The 22,816-nt window shown below is 42.8% G+C and overlaps 2 protein-coding genes across 2 annotated transcripts in view; one reads left to right on the plus strand and one right to left on the minus strand.

Moving 5' to 3' along the window:
• The window catches only part of LOC134008503 (zinc finger protein 260-like), a 67,120-nt gene that overhangs the window by 42,974 nt on the left and 1,330 nt on the right, over positions 1 to 22,816 (minus strand). Inside the window, 3 exon segments of the mRNA XM_062447913.1 lie at positions 3,683 to 3,799; positions 4,035 to 4,093; positions 4,703 to 5,101. Coding sequence (XP_062303897.1) covers positions 3,683 to 3,799; positions 4,035 to 4,093; positions 4,703 to 4,993 — 467 coding nt within the window. The 5' untranslated portion in view covers positions 4,994 to 5,101.
• Positions 18,216 to 21,991, plus strand: LOC134009127 (uncharacterized protein K02A2.6-like). Its single transcript, XM_062448850.1, is given in 5 exon segments — positions 18,216 to 18,747; positions 18,882 to 19,302; positions 19,304 to 19,744; positions 19,746 to 20,432; positions 20,434 to 21,991. Coding segments are annotated over 5 exon segments (3,639 nt in total).

Below are 22,816 nucleotides of genomic sequence, written 5' to 3' on the forward strand. Positions count from 1 at the left end.
TTAAAGTCAATTCTGAAGGTAACAGGGAGCCAGTGTAAAGTAGCTAGGACAGGACTAATGTGTTCTCTCCTTTTAGTTTTGGTTAATAATCTAGCTGCAGAATTTTGAATGAGCTGTAGTCTTTCAGTGGTTTTCTTGGGAAGACCAGTGAAAAGTGCGTTACAGTAGTCCAGCCGGCTGGATATAAAAGCATGAATTAACTTCTCTGCATCATTTTGGTTTATGAATGGTCGTACCTTTGCTATATTCCTCAGGTGAAAGAAAGCTGTTTTGGTCACTTTATTAATGTGAGAGTTGAAATTCAAATCTGAGTCCAGGATTACACCGAGACTCGTCACCTCTGGTTTAAGACAGGGGGTTAAGCCTCCAAGATTCTTAATAAGCATCTCTCTTTTGGATTTGGGGCCACATAGTAGGACTTCGGTTTTGTCTTCATTTAATTTAAGAAAGTTATCATTCATCCATTTGTTTATTGCCAACAGGCAGTTGGTAATGGAATTGATGGCCGTTGCATCGTTGGGTTCAGTGGATATATATAGTTGTGTGTCATCCGCATAGCTATGGAAATCTATGTTATGTTCTCTGATTATGTCGCCGAGTGGTAACATATAAAGAGAAAAAAGTAATGGACCTAAGCAGCTTCCTTGAGCAACCCCGTAGCAGTTCTCATGTTTCTTGGACCTATGGTCACCTAAACTAACATAAAACTTCCTTCCTGTGATATATGATTTCAGCCAGTTCAATACACTACTACTAATGGAAGGTTTGATATTGGTCTGTAATTTGCAAGTAGACTGTTATCCAATTTGGGTTTCTTTAATAGGGGCTTTACAACAGCTGTTTTGAAGGCATCTGGGAAGACGCCAGTTCTAAGGGATGTGTTTATAATCTCTAGCACCGGACCTGAGACACTATCAAACACTCGCTTAAAGAATGTTGTGGGTATAGGATCAATATCTGAGGTTGTGGAGTTAGATTCGCTGACAATTTTGGAAAGTACACTAAGTGTGATACAGGTAAATGTGCTCATGGTTATGTTGCAGAATCTACTGATGTCAGTTTCGACCCCACTATTAATAATACTCGCTCTGATCAAAGTTATTTAGAGGTTGAATATTAATGTAAACACAGGAGCTAACTGTGCAGCGCGTGCCCACTAATGCCATCAGTCCCTGCTGCCTTCCTAGTGTTTACACTTCTACCGTATTTTACGGTAAATAAACTGCATCGTGTTATCTAAACTATAGACCATAGCATTACACATATCAAAACAGAACGAACACAACAATAGAACTCCAAACAATGCTTATTTAACTAAGCTAATGCCCTTAACTTAGTAGCTTTTCAGCTTGCCGCAGGGCATTCTGGGTACCAAGAGCAATGCACGAGTATAGGCGATCTTACAGCATTGTGTAACACACTTTGGTTGTGGATAGTATGTCCAGAAATAAATCCAAGTCACTCATTTAGTGGCAGAATCCATTGTTATGTCTACAAAATTATTTAGATATATTATAAGTTTAGCTAGCTTGCAAATCCTGAGGATAGCCTACTGTAGCAGACCTTTCTATGTGACAACGGACAAGGGTGTTTTGTCCCTCGGGAGTTGCCGTAGGCTTGATGCTGAAAGCATTACGTGAAATCAGTGAGGGCTGGTCGAATGGCAATGTCAAGAAGAGTAGTGGTAAAATACAAGTTATGAAAAGAGACCGCGTCCGTGTCTTATTGTCCACACTATCATATACATTTATATCTAAAACGAACTTACAAAGAGCTTGGTTAGACTACCAAAGTTGAATTAGTAATGTTGTTAGCGATGCTAGCGTTATTTTGCTTGCTAGCCTATAACATTTCACTGGGTTTGCAGCTGTTTGATTAACTGAAATTATTATGAAATGTTATGTTCTACTTGCCATTTGCCTACTTTAGCAAGTCACTGTATTTCGAAGCCCTGATAGTGTAACTGAGAAAACAGTAAATAATTCCTCTTTCAAGTAATAAGCCCCCGTTCAAGTGTTGAGCATAAAATTAGCTGCATGGTCAGTAGAGATCTTGAGAGAAGCCACTTTTTTGTTCTAAAACCAGACTATAAACCGCTTCGAAATATAAGCCGCACAAGAAAACTGTAAAATCGGAGTACAAGCCGCAGCTTATTTTCCGTAAAATACGGTAAACATCTTTCTCACATCCTGTTCTGCCACATTGAGCGTCTCCTCATCTCCGGCCGGGAGTACAGTTTTCTTGTCGGCTATCCGATTCGAAGCGTGCAAAGTAGGGATGGGCGATACCAATCATTTTCTTTTCGATCTGATACCAAGTACTTTCAAGACCAGTATCGTCGATATCAAAACCGATACTTCTATGAAAATCTTTGATTTGAGTAATTTTATAATGCATTCTGAAAGCCATCATTATTAATATTAAATAAACCGCAACAGGCATTACGTGTCTGTGTTGCCTCCTCTGCTCGCGTCAGCTGTACTTCGTTGTGCTCTTTAGGGTAACTTTTAGATGCTTGTCATGTTTGTGGTATTGCCACAATGGCGTATTGTTGTTTGACAAATGTCACTTAAAGCTTCATCGTTGTTAACTGGAGTGAAATAACTCCAGATTATGCTTCTTTTTCTTTCAGTGCTTCTTTTTTTTATGCTTCTTTTTCTTTCATGACCGCAGCAATGCACTCGAATCTGCGCTGAGTGTGCTTTCACTGAGTGAGAGTGAGAGAGCGTGGTGCGCTGCCGCTGATGAACTCATGATAAGTACAGACACAGCGGAAGAAAAAATAGTTCCCATTGACTTTCTTATTTAAGTATATTTCTATACTATGCGGCCTGCAACTATTATAAAAATATTATAAAATCACTTGTTTAACCCTCGTGCTGCCTTCGGGTCACATGACCCAAAGGTTCATAACGAACCATCGTTGTGTTTACCCAATTTTACCCAATACAAAAACAAATTAAAATAATTGTATTTTAACCTTTGCAATGTGGGGGGTCTGAGACAGCCTAGCTGTTAAAAGAAAATGCTTCACTTTGTCTTTGTATGCGGTAAATCTGTCGCAAACGACGGTGGGTCACAATGACTGATGGGTCAGAATGACCCGAAGATAACACAAGGGTTAAAAGAAATCCCAGGTAGGATTGATATTTCAAATTGAGAATCGATCCTTTTGATACAATGCCAGTATCGAAAATATCGATACTTTAGGATCGATCCGCCCATCCCTAGTGCAAATAAGTTGTTTAATTCATCCGCCAGAGAAGCGTCGGCCCTCACTGCGGGTGTGTGTGTCGCTTTGTAGTCTGTGATGGTGCGTAGTCCCTGCCACAGTCCCCTGGAATTGCTTCCTTGCATCTGTAACTCCAGTTTCTTGCCTCTTTAACCGCACTACGGATGGTATAGGAGGCTGCCCTGTATTCATCCATGTTTCCGGTTGCAGGTCACTGTGTTGCTCAACCACATGGTCTGGCAGTCAGCAGCTCTAACCTTGAGTTTTAGTAGGGATGCGATGAGGGATACTTTAGTATCTACAGTCAGCAGCTCTAACCCTGTGTTTTAGTAGAGATGTGATGAGGAATACTTTAGTATCTACAGTCAGCAGCTCTAACCCTGTGTTTTAGTAGAGACAGTCAGCAGCTCTAACCCTGTTTTAGGTTAACCAGCAGAGGTCAGTACATACCCTTTCTCATTAGAAGGCCCTCCTCCAGCACTGAAGTTGATGGGTCGATCTATATACCTGTCACTCTTCATGGACACACAGCTGGGTACAGATGAGGCTGGTCTCTGCAGTCTGATCCTGTCAACAAGCACAGCCAGGCTATGAGTTCTAACCTTCATTTAGAAGATTTTAAAAATGTCACATGATGATCCTGATTTTAATGACTACTTCAGATATTTGTCACCGTAAAAATACCAGCACACACCCTTCCTTATTAGAAGCATAACAGTTCTGACTAATGATGATGTCATAATATCACTGCTGAGCTCTGAGATGGAGAACAGTCATGAACAGTTATGGATTCTCATCTTACCTCTTAGCTTTGGTGTCCATGTCATGTTTCCCAGAGAGACTCATTTTAGAGACAGCCCTCTGAAACACAGTAACGATTCATAAATAAATAATAATAATAATAGGGAGACAGGGGCAAGTTGTCACAGGATCAAGTTGTAATACTGCTGTCAAACTGAGGTTTGGTACCAAAAGTTCAGAGAATTATTTATCTTTGTGATCAGAGGCTATCTACATTAGATGCAGCAGTCTAGAGTCATGAAAACACTCAAACACAATTTTAAATATTTTAGGATTACCTAACAATGCATTTTAAAAGCAAACACAAGTGCATATTAAGTGACTTGGATTAAACCTCATTCAGAGTCACATGTTGACACTGTGTAAGGTGTTACCCACTGTCCTTGTACACATGTTCCCTGTGTTGTTTCACATGTTGACACTGTGTCAAGTGTTACCCACTGTCCTTGTACACATGCTCCCTGTGTTGTTTCAGGGAGGATCTGTACAGCAAGTTTCAGGACAGTGTCTCATCCTTTAAAACTGTTCAATGTCCACGGCTGTAACACATCATTCTGCACACCACATTTATAAACTAATGATGCTTCTAAATCTATGTGAATGAGTGTTCACCGTCCCCCCATGTTGTTCTACATTCAGTACGACCCTGTTCACCACACTGAAACACACCTGTGGTGTCTTGTGTTGTCGTCTTGGCTCAGGGACTCTGGTGGTGTCTGGTCTGGGGGGGTCAGCATGGTCTGGTGGGAACCTGCTGGGAAGTTCCCTGACATACTTGGCAGGGACGTAGAAGGGCTTAGTCCTCTCATCCTTGCAGACGAGCCACCAGCTGTCGCTGGTCTTCTCCAGGAGGAGGTAATGTTCATTGGGTTTGATGGAGATGCTGCTGCCAGTTCTGTCTGTGCACAGGTACTCCACCTCCACCAGAACCACACCTTTGCTGCGCCTCTGAAAGCTCATTGCTACAACTACAACCCTGTGGCCACGCCCACTCCAAGGGAGGGGGGTTGACCTACAGGAGCAGGCTGGGAAGGGTGAGGGGCGTGGTCAGACTCAAGAGCAGTCTTCCTAGGGAGGGAAAAGAAAACATTGCTTAACTGTAAATATGAAGACACACTAACACACAGGCATTTAGACACTATCACAGGGACCGTGAAAGAAGGGCAAAAAGTTGCTGCAGCTTTCATCTAATGCAAGCCCTAGCAGCTCCTCAGCTTGAAGGAAAGGCCCTGATTGATCTTGGTTGTACTGGGATTGTTCTGGTCATTCTATTCCATGAACTTGAACATTCCATGAACTCCATGGTCATTCTATTCCATGAACTCCATGAACAAAGTTTTTTCACAATATTTTTTGGGATACTGGGTTAGGGTCTTGTTGAAACCATTTAATGTATGAGAAAATGTTTCACTGACACTTCCTGTATAGACTATGACACTTTAGGTTAGGTGGAGTTGAGGGCCGCATGATGACTTATAAGAATGATGGGTAAATACGACATGATCGAAACTAATTATTTTAAGAAGTAAAAAAAGCCAGTCTGATGTACAATCAACCATAATCATTCCAGAAACATGACTTCTCATCCTCTCACATGATTATCACTGTACTGTGTTCTATACTGTAACTCTGGATGTTTGTCCTCCCTCACCTGCAGCCTACATCCCCTGCCCTGCCAGAACCCTCCTCTCTCTGCCCTGTCTCTGATCACCTGCCCTGCCAGAACCCTCCTCTCTCTGCCCTGTCTCTGATCACCTGCCCTGCCAGAACCCTCCTCTCTCTGCCCTGTCTCTGATCACCTGCCCTGCCAGAACCCTCCTCTCTCTGCCCTGTCTCTGATCACCTTCCCTGCCAGAACCCTCCTCTCTCTGCCCTGTCTCTGATCACCTGCCCTGCCAGAACCCTCCTCTCTCTGCCCTGTCTCTGATCACCTGCCCTGCCAGAACCCTCCTCTCTCTGCCCTGTCTCTGATCAGGGTCTTTCTCATGCTCAGGATACTCTTACACAGTGCAAATGAAACATTCACCAATGCACAGAGGAACACATGGAACAGGTTTAAACTAGATAGTGTATTGAATGAAGGTTTATGTCATCATTTTGTCATGGGCTAGATAGCCATCTCTTTGACCCACAATCAAAAGCTGTTAGCACTAGCTCCCCAGTCCATAGAGAACCAAAGTAGTCTTAAAGATCCTGTAAAGCAAATTCCATGTATTGCTTCTCAGTACATTATATACGTGTGAAATGAGTTCCTAAAAGCATGTGCAAAGCGCGAAAGCTTTGTCGCACTGAAATGTGGAGTTAGACTGTAGAACAGTTTCTCTTCCGTTTTCAGATCAGGTTTTAATGGGCGGAGCCAAAACATTACCTATCCTATATATGTCATTTTGACCCATCTACGTCAGATCACTGAATGGTTCCTCCTGCTGTACTGTTATTGTAGCCTACATCAGCTAGCTAGCTTCAGGATGTCTCCCACCAGTGGCCACCACCCGCAACTAGTGATGGGCATTCCGGCTCTTTTTCGTGAGCCGGCTCGTATGGCTCAGCTCACCAAAAAGAGCCGGCTCTTTTGGCTCACGAACGGCTCTTTAGAAGATACATGTTTTAACTATGAATTTGACTATGATGGGTGTGAAAACAATTTGAATTAAATTATGAAATGAAATCATACTCCACCGTAACCACATATCTTTAAAAATGCATTGATTTGTCATGGCTCTCCTCCGAGTTTTGACTACTCTCTGACTGTGTGAGTTGGCTCGGCCCTCCTGTAAATGACTTCACAATCATTTCTTACGGTTGCAAATGTTTTATATGCTTTGTTTCTTGTTTTCCCGTTTTATATGGTATTTGCTTTTATTTTGAAATGATGGCGTAACAAGCTGCTTCTAGGTGCTGTGATCGGACTTACCTGCAGAAGAAGAAGAAGTCGAAGAAGAGTTTTGTGAAAGATAGCGCATTCATAGAGTAGAATAATTAGTAGTAAGTGTAATAAATACGGAGAAGATCATTAATATTTAGCAACTGGTTGATGAGGGAACAAGGTTTGTTTGATTAATGTGTTTAAGTTGTTAATATTTCATGTTTATAATAATTTGCTATGCGTATATGTTTATTGCTAATGCTATTGATAAAACGTGGCGTTTTGTTGCTAGCTATATTGAAAGGTAATGGAAGCACATCACGTAAGAGTTACTAATTTCAATGTATTTGTATCTTCAGCTCTTACGGTGTGTTCGCAACACAAGGTTTTAATGAAGGATTGTGAACCATCAGTGAAAGAGACCATCTTATTCAACCGGGGATGCTACAGTAAGAGCTTGACCTGAAGCTCAGCTCAGAGCTTCACGCACGAGGTCCCAGTAAGAGCCACTCCAGCAAGGTACCACAGCTCTAATCAAGGTCCACTGGGATTCGATGGTCTACGGCATCGCCTATCCTCAACATGGAAGTATCTAATGAAGGCGCAGAGAACACGGAGGCCGGCCAGATCAAGAAGGAAGAGGAACTTCTACGTTCTGCTCGCCCAAGGAAACCTACAGAAAAGATGCAAATGTATCTGGAGGAAGAAGCATACAGAAAGGAAAAACGGCTATCGCATCTGTATGATCAATGGAAAACCCAGGTACGTACAGCACGTCAGCAATTAAAGGAAGACATATCAAACAGTCAAATCTCCTTACTTATGGACAATATAGAGAAGGAAAGAGACAGTGTCATTACGTGGTATACAGAAATCAGGGAACACATTACTCCCTCTAGTGACACAAGGAGACTGATAGATGCATGTGAGGCTGTCACAAAGGACATTATTAAAGTTGCACATGAAAGACTCTCAAACATAGATGACTATGATAGTGAAGAAGTAAAGGCACGTCTCCGTGAGCTACGTGACCCAGACTATGCTCAGTCCATATACGGTTCTTCAGTCACGCCTTCAGGTAAATACTCCACTTCTAGCCAATCACATTCATCAAGATCAGTGGTAGCTGCAAAGAGAACGGAGGCTGCCGCAGAGTTAGCAGCTAAGGAAGCAGAATATGAGGCGTTAATAGAAGAGAAACAAAAAGAAAGGATTCAACTTTTAGAAGAAAGGCAAAGAAAGGAACTTGAATCTCAAAAACGTGAGCTAGAGAGGATAAAGGCAGAAGGGGATGTTAAGGCTGCACGAGCCAGATTAATAACCTATGATCAAGAGATAAGGAATGAGAGTAGTATTCACACAGATGTTAGTAAAGAGACTCAGCAACCCCTTATAATTTCAGCTCTTGGTCAAATGCCCAACAGTCACATAATGTCTACTGCAGAACCAAAGGCAGATGTAGTTTACCTAGCTCAAGCAGTACAAGATAGCATTACAATGAACAGACTGCCAATACCAGAACCCTCATTGTTCACAGGAGACCCAATACAGTTCATTGAGTGGAAAGCTTCATTTACTGCGCTCATTGATAAAAAGAACATATCATCCGCTGACAAACTGCATTACTTAAAGAAGTACGTAGGAGGTCCAGCTCGTAAGACACTTGATGGTATCTTCTACAGAAATGACAATGACGCCTACAAGGATGCATGGGAACGTCTCAACCAGAGGTACGGACATTCATTTGTCATTCAAAAGGCATTCAGAGAAAAGCTGACAAACTGGCCGAAGATTCAGCCAAAGGACTCTGCAGGATTCAGAACATTTGCAGATTATATTCAAACATGTCAAGAAGCTATGCCACACATTAAAGGATTAACCATCCTCAACGATTGTGAGGAGAACCAAAAACTGGTTCAAAAGCTGCCAGACTGGGCAGCAGCAAGGTGGAATCGACAGGCTACTCAGTCTATGAAAAGAAGTGGTGAACAAGTGGTCTCCTGTGAACAATGAGGGTTCTGGTATTGGCAGTCTGTTCATTGTAATGCTATCTTGTACTGCTTGAGCTAGGTAAACTACATCTGCCTTTGGTTCTGCAGTAGACATTATGTGACTGTTGGGCATTTGACCAAGAGCTGAAATTATAAGGGGTTGCTGAGTCTCTTTACTAACATCTGAAGTGGTGAATTCCCAAGTTTCAAGGACTTTGCTGAGTTCATGTCATCAGAAGCAGAGATTGTGTGCAACCCAATTACATCATTCCATGCACTCCGCTCATCTGACATCACCACCACTAGTAAAGGTCACCAAAGGGAAAGAAGGCCTGCATCTAATGTTATCCACACACAGACAACAACAGAGACTGAAAGTTCAAACCACAGCAAACCAAACGCAAAACCACCATGCATGCTATGTCAAGACAACGGACACAGACTTCACAGTTGCACACAGTTTAAAAGTAAATCACTGGATGAACGAAGGAAATACATAAAGGAAAAAAAACTGTTATGGCTGCCTCAAACTTGGACACAGTGCAAAGGACTCTCGCTACAGACTTGTATGTGAAGTGTGTAAGAAAAAACACCCCACATGTCTCCATAACTTTAGCTATGACAATGACAAATCAGCCACAACCACAAATCAAGGCAACATAGAGCAGGCTGCAACTACTCTGTCACTCAACGCAGACACTAACGAACACTGTGCCAGCACTTCAATGATCGTACCAGTATGGCTTTCTTCAGAGCACCACCCAGGTATGGAAAAACTTGTCTATGCACTTTTAGACTCGCAAAGTGACACAGTATTCATTGACCAAGATGTTTCTAACAGTCTCAAGGCTAAGTCTACACCTGTCAGGTTAAAACTCACTACAATGCTTGGAAAGGATGCTATAATGTCAAGCAAACGTGTCTCCGGTCTTAGAGTGAGAGGCTACAACTCCCCAGAAATGATCAAACTCCCTCCTGCTTACACTAAGGACTGTATACCAGTGAACCGCTCACACATCCCTACCTGTGAAACGGCAAGGCCATGGAATCACCTCACGGTAATAGTAAATGAGATTCCCCCACAGTTAGGATGTGAAGTCGGCTTGTTAATAGGCTACAATTGCTCTAAGGCCCTGGCTCCAAGGCAGGTAATACTAGGAGGAGAGGAAGAGCCCTATGCAGTTCGCACAGCATTAGAATGGAGTATAGTAGGCCCATCATCATATCACGATGACTCGTTAAACATGAATACTATGTGTCACAGAGTTATAGTGAAGGATTTCCCCCCAGTGACTCCTGCTGATGCACTCAAGGTTCTCGAGTCTGACTTCAAGGATGACAACAAAGATGACAGGTCAGTCTCCCAAGACGACATTCTCTTTTTGAACACACTAAAAGAAAGCATATATAAAAATAAAGAAGGACATTACGAAATGCCGCTCCCCTTTAAAGACAGACCACACTTACCTGACAATAAACGAACAGCCACTGTCAGACTAGAACATCTAAAAAGAAAACTGTCAAAGGACCAAAGGTACAAAGAACAATATATACGGTTCATGAGTGAAGTAATAGAAAAGGGTGACGCAGAGGAAGCGCACAGTGAAGCCAAGGAAGGAGAAAAATGGTATATTCCCCACCATGGGATATATCATCCTCAGAAACCAGACAAACTCTGAGTAGTCTTTGACGGCTCAGCCAAATACAAAGGAACCAGTCTGAATGAGCACTTGTTATCAAGCCCAGATCTGCTGAACAGTCTAAACGGTGTTCTCATCAGATTCAGAAGGCACCAAGTTGCATTACTTTGTGACATTGAAAAAATGTTCCATCAGTTTCACGTGTACGAAGCTGACAGAGACTATTTAAGATTTTTATGGTGGAAAAATGGCAATCTGAATACTGAGCCTCAAGAGTTTAGAATGAAAGTGCACCTTTTCGGCTAGGCATCCACTGGCACATTGAGTCTGATACACTCAGATTTCGCTTTCGCCCCAACGACCAACATGCCACAAGGCGTGGCATCCTATCAACAGTAGCATCTCTTTACGACCCACTGGGATTTGTTTCCCCCTTTGTACTCATAGGTAAAAGAGTGCTCCAAGAGACATGCAAACAAGGCACGGACTGGGATGATCCCCTTCCCACTGAACTAAGGCCAGTATGGGATAACTGGAAAAGTGACCTAGAGAACTTAGAGAAAATCACAATACCACGCTGTTACGTGCCTAAAGACTTGGGCCAAGTAGTGGAAACAGAGTTGCATCACTTTTCTGACGCATGCTCATATGGTTATGGTCAATGTTCATACTTACGTCATGTAAACAAAGAGAATAATGTACATTGTGCTTTAATTACAGCAAAGACCAGAGTCGCTCCTATAAAGATCACAACAATACCAAGACTCGAACTGACAGCTGCTGTTGTCTCAATCACTGTCAGTAACATGTTAAAGGATGAGCTTGGATTGACACAAGTGGATGAATACTTCTGGACGGACTCTAAGGTCGTTTTAGGCTACATCAATAATGAAGCACGTCGTTTCCACACCTTTGTGTCCAATAGAGTTCAAAAGATAAGGCTTAACAGTTCCCCTCAGCAGTGGAGATATGTCCCCTCAGATCAAAACCCCGCGGATATGGCTTCCCGAGGTTCAAGTGCAAGTGAGCTCATCACATCGGACTGGTTTAAAGGGCCACAGTTTCTCCGGGCCAAAGAAATACCTCCAGCTGCAGAAATCGTCACAGACATACCACTGGGAGATCCAGAGGTCAAAAAGGTACATTCATTGAACACACTCAAAACGGAACACTCAAGTCTATCAGACAAGTTGGTTAAGTTTTCTTCATGGTACAAGGCCACTCAAGCTATAGCTCGTCTCATCCGTCGTGCAAAGAAAGATAAAGCTACAGGCCATAGTACAGTACAAGAAAGACAAAATGCACAATGTGTTATACTAAAGGACTTACAAGCTAATGTCTATGCAGAAGAGATAAGGATGCTTACCAAGGGAAAGTCACTTCCTCACCAAAACCAACTGTTTCAAACAGATGCTTTTCTTGATAACGATGGACTCCTCAAGGTGGGAGGAAGGCTGAAAAATGCATCATTCTCAACTATACTGAAACACCCAGTTATCATTCCAAAGAATCATTATGTAACCAAACTAATAATAGCCCATTTCCACAGTAAAGTGCAACATCAAGGCAAAGGACAGACTATTAATGAGATCAGGTCGAATGGATTTTGGATCCCAGGCATAAACAAAGCTGTAGCTAACTATGTGCATCAATGTGTAAAGTGTCGCAGATTAAGACGACCTACAGAAGAGCAAAGAATGTCAGATCTCCCATCAGAGCGTTTAGATCCATCTCCACCGTTCTTATATTGTGGAATGGACTGTTTTGGTCCCTTTCTGACTAAACAAGCACGCAAAGTTCATAAGCGTTATGGACTACTTTTTACATGCCTTTGCTGCAGAGCAGTTCACATTGAAATGTTGGACGATATGACCACGGACGCCTTTATCAATGCGCTCCGCTGCTTCATAGCCATAAGAGGAGCCGTGAGTGAAATAAGGTGTGATCAAGGAAGTAACTTTGTGGGAGCTAAAAATGAGCTACATGAGGCTTTAAAGGAAGTGGACTCTGAGCGCCTCACCACATTCTTAGCTGAAAAACAGTGTGATTTCATAATGCATACTCCTCATTCAAGCCATACAAGAGGCGTATGGGAAAGGCAAATCAGAACGGTACGAAATGTTCTTCGCTCCACCGTCTCACTTTCATCTGGTAGAATAGATGATGCATCACTAAGGACTTTCTTCTACGAAGCAATGGCTATCGTCAACAGTAGGCCTCTTACAGTGGACAATCTAAGTGACCCTAATAGCCCAGAGCCATTGACCCCTAATCACCTGCTAACAATGAAGTCTAAAGTAGCACTGCCTCCTCCAGGTCAATTCATCAGAGAAGACATGTATGCACGTAAAAGGTGGCGACAAGTTCAGTACTTATCAGAACAGTTTCGGTCCCGTTGGAAAAGAGAATACCTCTCCAATATTGCTACACGACAGAAATGGCATACCCCAAAGAGAAACTTAAAGGTTGGAGATGTTGTCATGGAGAAGGTGGACGATTTACCTCGCAATGATTGGAGATTAGCACGAGTAACAGGTACAGTAATAGACAATGATGGACTAGTTAGAAAAGTGAAGTTTTGTTTTGGAGAAAGGAAGATAGAAAAGGGACATTCTTCTGGAAAACGGTCTATTGTTGACCGCCCAGTGCAGAAACTAGTTCTGCTCCTAGAGACTGTTTAACCCATTCTACAGATATCCTTTAAAGTTTGAAGTACATTGTTTTGCATATGGACTAAAGTGTTCATTGACTTTAAGAGTTTATGGTCATTACTTCATTAAGAAATCATTATCGTTCTACATTACCGATTCTCCATTAAGCTCTAATGATTTGATGGGAGTGTAAATGACTTCACAACCATTTCTTACGGTTGCAAATGTTTTATATGCTTTGTTTCTTGTTTTCCCGTTTTATATGGTATTTGCTTTTATTTTGAAATGATGGCGTAACAAGCTGCTTCTAGGTGCTGTGAATTACCTGCAGAAGAAGAAGAAGTCGACGAAGAGTTTTGTGAAAGATAGCGCATTCATAGAGTAGAATAATTAGTAGTAAGTGTAATAAATACGGAGAAGATCATTAATATTTAGCAACTGGTTGATGAGGGAACAAGTTTTGTTTGATTAATGTGTTTAAGTTGTTAATATTTCATGTTTATAATCATTTGCTATGCGCATATGTTTATTGCTAATGCTATTGATAAAACGTGGCGTTTTGTTGCTAGCTATATTGAAAGGTAATGGAAGCACATCACGTAAGAGTCACTAATTTCAATGTATTTGTATCTTCAGCTCTTACGGTGTGTTCGCAACACAAGGTTTTAATAAAGGATTGTGAACCATCAGTGAAAGAGACCATCTTATTCAACCGGGGCTGCTACACCTCCCTCATGCAGGATTGACAGGAACAGAATGTGAGGATGATCGTGTGCGCCTTTAAGCCTACAAGTATTTTTTTGTTGTTCTTTGAATTAGTCAATTATTTTAAATACAATTAAAATTCATTATTTCATAATCATTTAGTTTTTATAGGCTGTATTAATCTATTAAAAATAGAGTCGGCTCTTCAGATATGCGAGCCAGCTCCCGACGTTCACCTTCAAGAGCCGGCTCTTAGAGCCGGATCGTTCGCGAACGACCCATCACTACCCTCAACTGCATCTTCCCTGGATGCAAGAACTTCAGCTGCGCTGCAACGCTATTTAGTTTCCCTATTGATGAGGAAAAGAAAAATAGACAGATTTATTTTGTGAAGAGCCACGCTGATGGAGAGCTTCGGATAAACTCCAACAGCCGCCTCTGCAGTGACCATTTCACGGCGGATAGTTTTAACATGGACCAGAGACAGACGGGGTTCTGGGACACACGGCTTCTCTTGCAGCGCGGAGCCGTACCGAGCATCGCCCTCCCGGCCGTTCCGCCTCCGGTCGCACCTGGACCATCCACCGCCGCCAGCAGTTCATCACTCAGTTCTGTGTCCTTGTTATAATTATGCTAGATAACTTTTCCAAAGGTATCTCTGCTATGAGTTCGTGCAAACCGCTAACTTGATATTAGGCTACTCGGTGTAGAATGATGGTATTTTGGTGAAATGGTAGCTAGTATGTGGTAGTATGTGCTAGTAGTTGGAGAGCTCACTGTCTGCTGTCTCTGGTGTCCATTTTTACTCCTGTGTTACAGCTCAGGGGAACATTTCATTTATATGCATCTGTATGTTTCACTCATTGAACAAATAAATTATAATTCTATACTGTTTTGTTCGGCTTGACGTAGCGTCCATTATCTGGGTCGTAGGTAGGCAGCGAGGGGCGGAGCTTCAGTCTCAAGCAGAGAAGAGTGGTGATTTTCTCACGATTTCAAAGCCTAATTTAACCCTTGTGCTGCTTTCGGGTCACATGACCCAAAGGTTCATAACGAACCATCGTTGTGTTTACCCAATTTTACCCAATACAAAAACAAATAAAAATAATTTTATTTTAACCTTCGCAATGTGGGGGGTCTGAGACAGCCCAACGGTTAAAAGAAAATGCTTCACTTTGTTTTTGTAGGCGGTAAAGTTGTCGCAATACGACGGTGGGTCACAATGACTGATGGGTCAGAATGACCCGAAGATAACACAAGGGTTAACATACTTGTCGGTGTTTTTTTGCATTCGAATTTGGATGGGTAGTTAATAACATATTCTTCTGTGGTGTGGTGAACTGAAAACTCGTTTTCAATTCCACTTTACAGGATCTTTAATAGGATATATACATTTGATATGTTCATTTTTAACCCATGATTACACATGTACAGTGTTGTTGTCAAAGGTCACAGCCTGTCTCCTTCCCTTACCACTGTCAACTGATAACACAGTACTCTTCCTGTTGATGTACACAGGTGGGAGGTCCTTAACCACTGTAGTCCTTAACACACGTTAGCCTCTGATCACATTTACAAACACACTAGACATGAAATAATGGTATACTGTACAGCCTAGGATCTATGCTGTTAAACAAACACATGTCCAGTATTTGAAAGGATAATACAACATACCAGAGTTATGGATGCTAATTGGGTGTGCTTTGCCTTCGGCAAGGGCACAACCTTTGTTCTCTCACATATATATTTATTATTATTATTTATTTTTGCCCCCCTAAGTCTCAGTCAATATTTGGACTACATAGACAACCTAGGTGTCAAAAGTTTCGTATTGGTAGCGATTGAGTTGCTTGTATTTGTATTTACCCTCCGTTGCACGGTTTAGGCTCAAGTTAAGTTTTTGTGGCGAAAAGTGAAGCTAACGGTGGCTAATTTGCTAGCCACAGTCACTGACGTTACTAACGTCACGAAAACACGCGTGACTACCTGTAGCAGAACATTAGTTTCGCAGTCAACATTTGTATTTTAATACAAACTCAATACAAGTGCAATTTGCTGTTGTCTTTGGTGATATGATGGTGATATGTATAGTCAAAATACAAAGAAGAAAATAAGGCAGTACCATTGCCCAAACTATTTCAATTGTAGTACAAATTCTGGTATGCATGGTCTTCCAACAGATTTTTAGTTCAAAACTGAAAACAGAACGATAACATTACTCATTAATGTGAGGGGGCACTCAGGCCCAGTGTCTGTGCCTCTGCTGGGAAGGGGTAAGGGGGCACTTAAGCCTGGGCTGCCTCCCTGCTGATCCTCTTAACAGTGATTCCTCTAGCATCTATCCTTTCCTGCAAGGACCACACCAAACAAGATGCCAACAAACAAAAACTAGACATTTAGATATATTTATATCAACCCACATTTTACTAACTGATGAATGAAATCCATAACTACTCACCAAAGATGTTCTAGTTCTTATATTTCACACTCCTCCTAGCTGCTTCCATGAGTTTCCTATTAGACAGGAACCTGTGGTACATCTCTGTGCATCCCTCTGAAAGGTTGATGCAGACCTGGAGTTCTGCCTTGACTGAGTCTATCTCTAGACGATTCCTTTCATTTCTCCATGCTGTGGTCATCATTGAGAAAACTCTCTGTGTGCACATTACTGCATGCGATTGAGAATATGTAGGCACTAATGATCCTCAGATTCTTTAGAGGGACATCAGACTGAGTAAAGAGTTTTAAGTACCTCTCCACACTGCTCAGATTCTCGAACTCTGCAGAGCCACTGAGAATCTTTTCAACAAAGCCATATTCTTCATATAGTCCATCCATGTCAATATCTGACAACTTACAGGCATGTACTGCTTCAGAGAATTTCTCAAAGGGGACTGTACCTTTTAGACTCAATTGACCCATTTGGCTGTGAAAGCTATGTTCAGAGAAGTCATATCTGTCACTGAGGTACTTCATGGCCCTTTCATAGACAACAGTAAAGTCAGCCTTACATTTCTTGGCTACATCTGGAGTAAGCTCTTTGAGCTTGTTGTTGACAGTGAAGCCAAAAAACGTGTCCCTCTGTCTTCTCTCAAGATGGCCTTTCAGATCACACATGAGCTGGTAATCTGAGATGATGCAAAAAGCTTTTGCTTCCAGTGTCTCTATACAGTCAGTGAATAGCTTCAAAACATGACTGAGGAAGAAAAAGTGAATCTCATGCACATCACAGGCATGTTCCTCGCCAAAACATGCCCATAGCACTTTGGGACATTCATCCTCTCCTAAACTCCTGAAGTAACTGGTGAGAGGTTCCCAGTATTTTGCTATTCTGTCAACTGCTGGAAGTAATGACAACCACCTTGTCACAACATGTCGCAAAAGATTGCAGTTATGCATTTCCAAAAATTCACAAAATTATTTTAGCTGTGCTGTCCTTCTGGCTGAGATGCTGAAATGGCTATAGACCTTGAGCACAATATTTTCAACTTCAATATCCATTTTTACTGCTGCAAATTTGGATGCATTGTGCAATACGTGAGCAAGACAATTAGCAGAATTTGTCATTTTGAGCCAGTTTAAGTTTCTGATAGACACTCTTGTGTTTCACATAGTTCACACTCGCATTGTCTGCTGTGTAAGCAGGCACTTTTTTCAAATCTAGACCAGCTGCGTCTAGCTTTGCGAGTAACTGGCTGGCTATTGCTTCAGACGTCTCATCGCTATCCTTGTAGAAGTCGAGCAACAGATTTTGCACTCCCTTCTCAAAATTAAAATATCTCAGGAGTATTGGAAAGCACTTAGTTGCACCCTTGTTCGATGCATCACTCGCTATCGAAAAATGCAGATTGTTTTCTTTTATGTAATCCACGTGTGTGTGTGTACGGAGTATGGGGCTAATACATTTTCACACAATGCTTGTGCTTTGGTTCTGCCTAGGGTCACACCTTTAGCTACCACGAGTGTGGTATCGTGATCATCTGGTTCATATAGATACTATTGCAATACCACCCCACTCCAGCAGGAGGTACAGTTAACCCTGAAGGTCAAGACCTTGACAGTAGATTAAGCAGTCCCAACCTGAGTGATGTCTGTCATCTACAACCTCTGTGAGTTCTTATATTAAATACTGAACATGATCATCTGGATTGAATCCTCATTTAATGGACACTACGTTATCACATATTGGCGACGAGGATACTGGATGGAGAAAAAAAGGGCCTGATTGAAGTCGGATGCGTCGGGATGACCGCAGGTGGCAGACGGTAGGAACGTGCAAAGTGCTATTGGACTGGAGGTAACGAGCAAAACGGAAAGATGACTACGATGATGATAGGCACCCTGTCAACTTTTGATGCAAAAGAGCAGACTTGGGAAGAGTACTGCGAGGTTCTTGATCAGTTTTTTGAAGCTAATGGGATCGATGATGGAGAGAAACAGAGGGCTATCCTAATCAGCGTGGTCGGTCCAGCAACGTACAAGCTCATGAGAAACCTGGTGAGTCCAGATAAGCCATCTGCGAAAACAGTCGATCAGTTAAAACAAGTAATGAAAGAGCACTTCAATCCTAAACCAAGCGAGATGGTGCAGAGATATGTGTTTGACTCGCGTTCACGTCAGCCTACGGAATCTGTGAGTGCATATGTAGCGGAGCTCAGACGACTAGCTCATGACTGTAACTTTGGCACTACACTGGAGCAAAGGTTAAGAGATCGTCTTGTGTGCGGTATGAATGACGACCGGATTCAAAGACGTCTGCTCTCCGAAATAGACCTGACGTTTGAAAAAGCATTTAAGATAGCAGTAGCTGCAGAAACTGCAAGTAAAAATGCCCAAGACCTACAAAAGGCGGCCGTAGCATGTAACAGCATGAAAACGGAGGGAAATGAGACAAGAGGAGAATGGAGAAACAAAGAGAGAGATTGTTATCGTTGTCACGGAAGGCACAGTGCAGCCGAATGTAGATTTAAAGATGTCATTTCTGCGGGAGAGTAGGGCACATCGCTAAGGCTTGTAGGAATAAAAGTAAGGATGATGCCCGTCCCAGTGAAACCAAAGCACACAGAGCAGAGCGGCGCGCACGCTTTCAACCCCGTCCACACAGGTCACACAACGTGTGTGAGAGACAAAATGATGATGATAGCTCTGATGACGAAGAAGCATTCATACTGGCATGCCTGAATACAGAAACTTCCATGCAGAGAATTAAACCATTCGAAGTCAACGTGGAAGTGAATAAAAAGAAAGTACACTTCGAAATAGACACAGGATGCAGTGTGAGCATTATGAATGAAAATAAATTCAATGAGATGTGGAAAGAAAAGAAACGCCCCAAATTAAATGAAAGCAAAATGTCTCTGAAGTCATACACGGGAGAAAAAATCAAAGTAGTGGGAGTTTCTGAAGTAAAAGTAAACTGCTCAGCAAATTAAGACATTACCCCTAGTGGTGGTGAAGGGCACTGGACCTAGCTTGTTAGGTAGAGGCTGGCTGGAGGCTTTAAAGCTCAAGTGGGATGAAATTAAACATGTAAAAACAGATGCACATGAGCTACAGGAAGTACTGTCAAAGCATGAGGATGTTTTCAAAAAAGAACTTGGCATGTTAAAAGGCAAGAAGGCAACAATCCGTGTGTCTGCGAATGCCCGTCCAAAGTTCTATAGGCCCCGCTCAGTTCCGTATGCCATGAGGGCGAAAGTAGAAGAGGAGATAGATAGGCTCCTGAAAGAGGACATCATAACACCTGTCAAATACACTGAGTGGGCAGCGCCAATTGTTCCGGTGTTGAAGCCGGAGGGCTCCATTAGAATATGTGGCGATTACAAACTAACAGTAAACAGCGCCTCCTCACTAGAGCAATAGTGTAGAAGACCTGTTCAATACACTGGCAAGAGGGACACGGTTCTCCAAACTTGATTTAAGCCACGCCTATCAGCAGATCGTGATGGATGATGACTCCAAGAAATACCTAACGATAAACACACACAGAGGCCTTTTCACCTACAATAGGCTCCCATTCGGAGTTTCATCTGCTCCAGCCATATTTCAGAGAACAATGGAGAGTTTGTTGCAAGGCCTGCCCGGAGTAGCTGTTTACCTTGACGACATTTTACTGACTGGAAGAGACACTGTAGAGCATTTGAGCACGCTGGAGGAGGTACTCAGGCGACTGGAAGAGGCAGGACTGCGACTGCGCAGAAGCAAGTGTGCATTCTTGCAAGACCAGGTTGAGTACTTGGGTCACAAGATTGATGCTGAAGGCCTGCACCCAGTGCTGAGCAAGGTAACAGCCATCGAGGAAGCTCCACCTCCAACCACAGTGACTGAGCTGAAAGCATATCTTGGCCTTTTAAACTACTATAATAAGTTCCTTCCTAATCTCGCCACACGTCTAGCACCATTACACAGATTGTTAAGAAAAGACATTCAGTGGACTTGGAAGAAAGAACAAGAAGATGCGTTTTGTTTGTCTAAACAGCTGCTGAAATCAGCACAAGTCCTGGCTCACTATTCAGCAGACAAAGAACTTGTGCTGGCATGCGACGCCCGTGCTGTCACACATCATGGAAGACGGAAGTGAAAAACCCATAGGCTTCATGTCACGCACACTGACACCAGCTGAACAGCGTTACTCACAGCTCGACAAGGAGGGGTTAGCCATCATATTCGGAATCAAGCGATTTCACAAGTATATCTATGGACGAAGATTCACGATCAGCACTGATCACAAGCCATTGATCTCGCTTTTCCATGAAAAGAAGCCGGTGCCACAGATGGGGTCACCAAGAGTGCAACGGTGGGCAATACTTCTGAGAGCGTACGAGTACAATATGGTGTACAAGCCAGGCAAAGACCACGCAAACGCAGACGCATTGAGCAGGCTACCACTGCCACACATTGAAGAGGAGGATGACACAGGACAGGTCCTCATGCTGGATGTGGTGGAAGACCCACCAATCACAACAGCCCAAGTGAAGCAGTGGACTGCGAAAGATGAAATATTATCACAAGTGCTGTTGTGGTGTTTGCATGGCTGGCCAAAGGAGGTGGCTTCAATGTTCAAGGCCTACAGCCAGAGAAGGCTTGAACTCAGTGTCAGAGATGGATGTGTGCTCTGGGGAGCGAGAGTGGTTGTTCCAAAGAAGGGGAGGGCCACCCTTTTAAAACATCTACACTACACACACCCAGGCATCTCCAGGATGAAGGGCTTGGCACGTTCATACGTGTGGTGGCCAGGTATGGATGCTGACATAGAAAGAGAAGTACAGTCCTGCCACACATGCCAGGAAAACAGAAAGGCTCCAGCTGCAGCTCCTCTCCATCCCTGGGAGTGGCCAGAGACACCCTGGAATAGATTGCATGTTGATTATGCCGGCCCTCACTTAGGCAGGATGTTTCTTATCGTGATCGATGCGCACTCAAAATGGCTTGATGTGTATCCAACAAGTAATGCAACAAGCAAAGTCACCATTGAAAAACTCAGACAGTGCTTTAGCACACATGGCCTGCCTCAGACAATAGTATCGGACAATGGCACATGCTTCACAAGCCAAGAGTTTGAATCATTCCTGAAACAGAATGGTATACAGCACATAACATCTGCACCCTTTCACCCGGCATCAAATGGCCTAGCCGAAAGAGCCGTGCAAACGTTCAAACAAGGAATTAAGAAAACAAAAGGAGATACTTTGGAAACCAAAATAGCAAGATTTCTGTTCAATTACAGAATAACACCCCAAAGTACGACTGGCTTGTCTCCAGCTGAAATGCTGATGTCTAGGAGACTGCGGTCCACACTGGATCTTCTGCTGCCCGATGTGAAGTCAAAGATTCAAAAGAAACAACTCAAACAGAAAGCACAACATGACTTACACGGCAAATGGAGAAGCTTCTCTCCTGGTGACGACGTGTACATCCGAAACTATGGTCACGGACCAAGGTGGGTCCCAGCCGTCATTGAGATGAACACAGGGCCTGTCTCCTACACAGTGCAGACAGGAGATGGACGCGTCATGAGACGTCACGTGGACCATATCCGTAAACGTCACGCGTCGATGACAGAGACATCCATGCCTGACATTATCACAACGAGTCTTCATAAATAAGTTTCTCAACTTTTGCGCTGCAGTCTAAACTCCTATAAGAGTGGTGATGTTTTACAGTATGAAATAATTTTGTCAGCTCAGCAGCGGTCGTTTTATCATCCGCTGTTGTTTTCGGAGCAAAAAACAATGTCAACGAAGAGTGCCCGGCAGAACTAGTGTTATCTTTGTGCCTTTCTGTAGCAGCATGCCGCTCTACAGCCCCTTTCCCCTTACTACTCACGTCTATGTCAATATGACAGAGTTTACAGAAGGCATGGAATTGGTCTTTGCTGCTCTTACTGACAAAGGGGAGTTCTGAACTCCACGTATGGTTGAAGGAGGTCTTTCTCTTCGGCATCTGAAAGCCTACTGAATAATTGGCACTGTCTGAAGCCCGCACGAGTGCTAAATTGCGACGGTGGGCAGGAAGGGTCAAAAAGGAGGACAAAAGGGCGAAAAGACGGACACGCAACAGCGGTCCGGACAAAAGGCTGGAAAACTTTGTGATGTGAAACACAATTGTGAAATGTAATGTACCATATTAGCTGATATTATTAAGGAAGTAGGCCGTACAGCCTCTCCCATAACGCGCACTACGCGCTGTGCGTAGGGCACCAAGTCCTGAGGGGGCACCAACAAATTGCCACCTCAAAAATCATCATAGTACTAATAATTATAATGCCGATATTATATCAGTATATAAATATTAGTCACCTTTTAGGCATGTATATCACAAAACAGGCAGAACAAGAGATATATTTAATTGCTCAAAAAAAGTTATGATGGTGTACAACGTTCGTTGTAGGATTTATGACATTACATTACAAGTAAACGATTTGTTGGTGA

The sequence above is a fragment of the Osmerus eperlanus genome, chromosome 22 (assembly GCF_963692335.1).
Source record: "Osmerus eperlanus chromosome 22, fOsmEpe2.1, whole genome shotgun sequence".
Lineage (NCBI taxonomy): Eukaryota > Metazoa > Chordata > Actinopteri > Osmeriformes > Osmeridae > Osmerus > Osmerus eperlanus.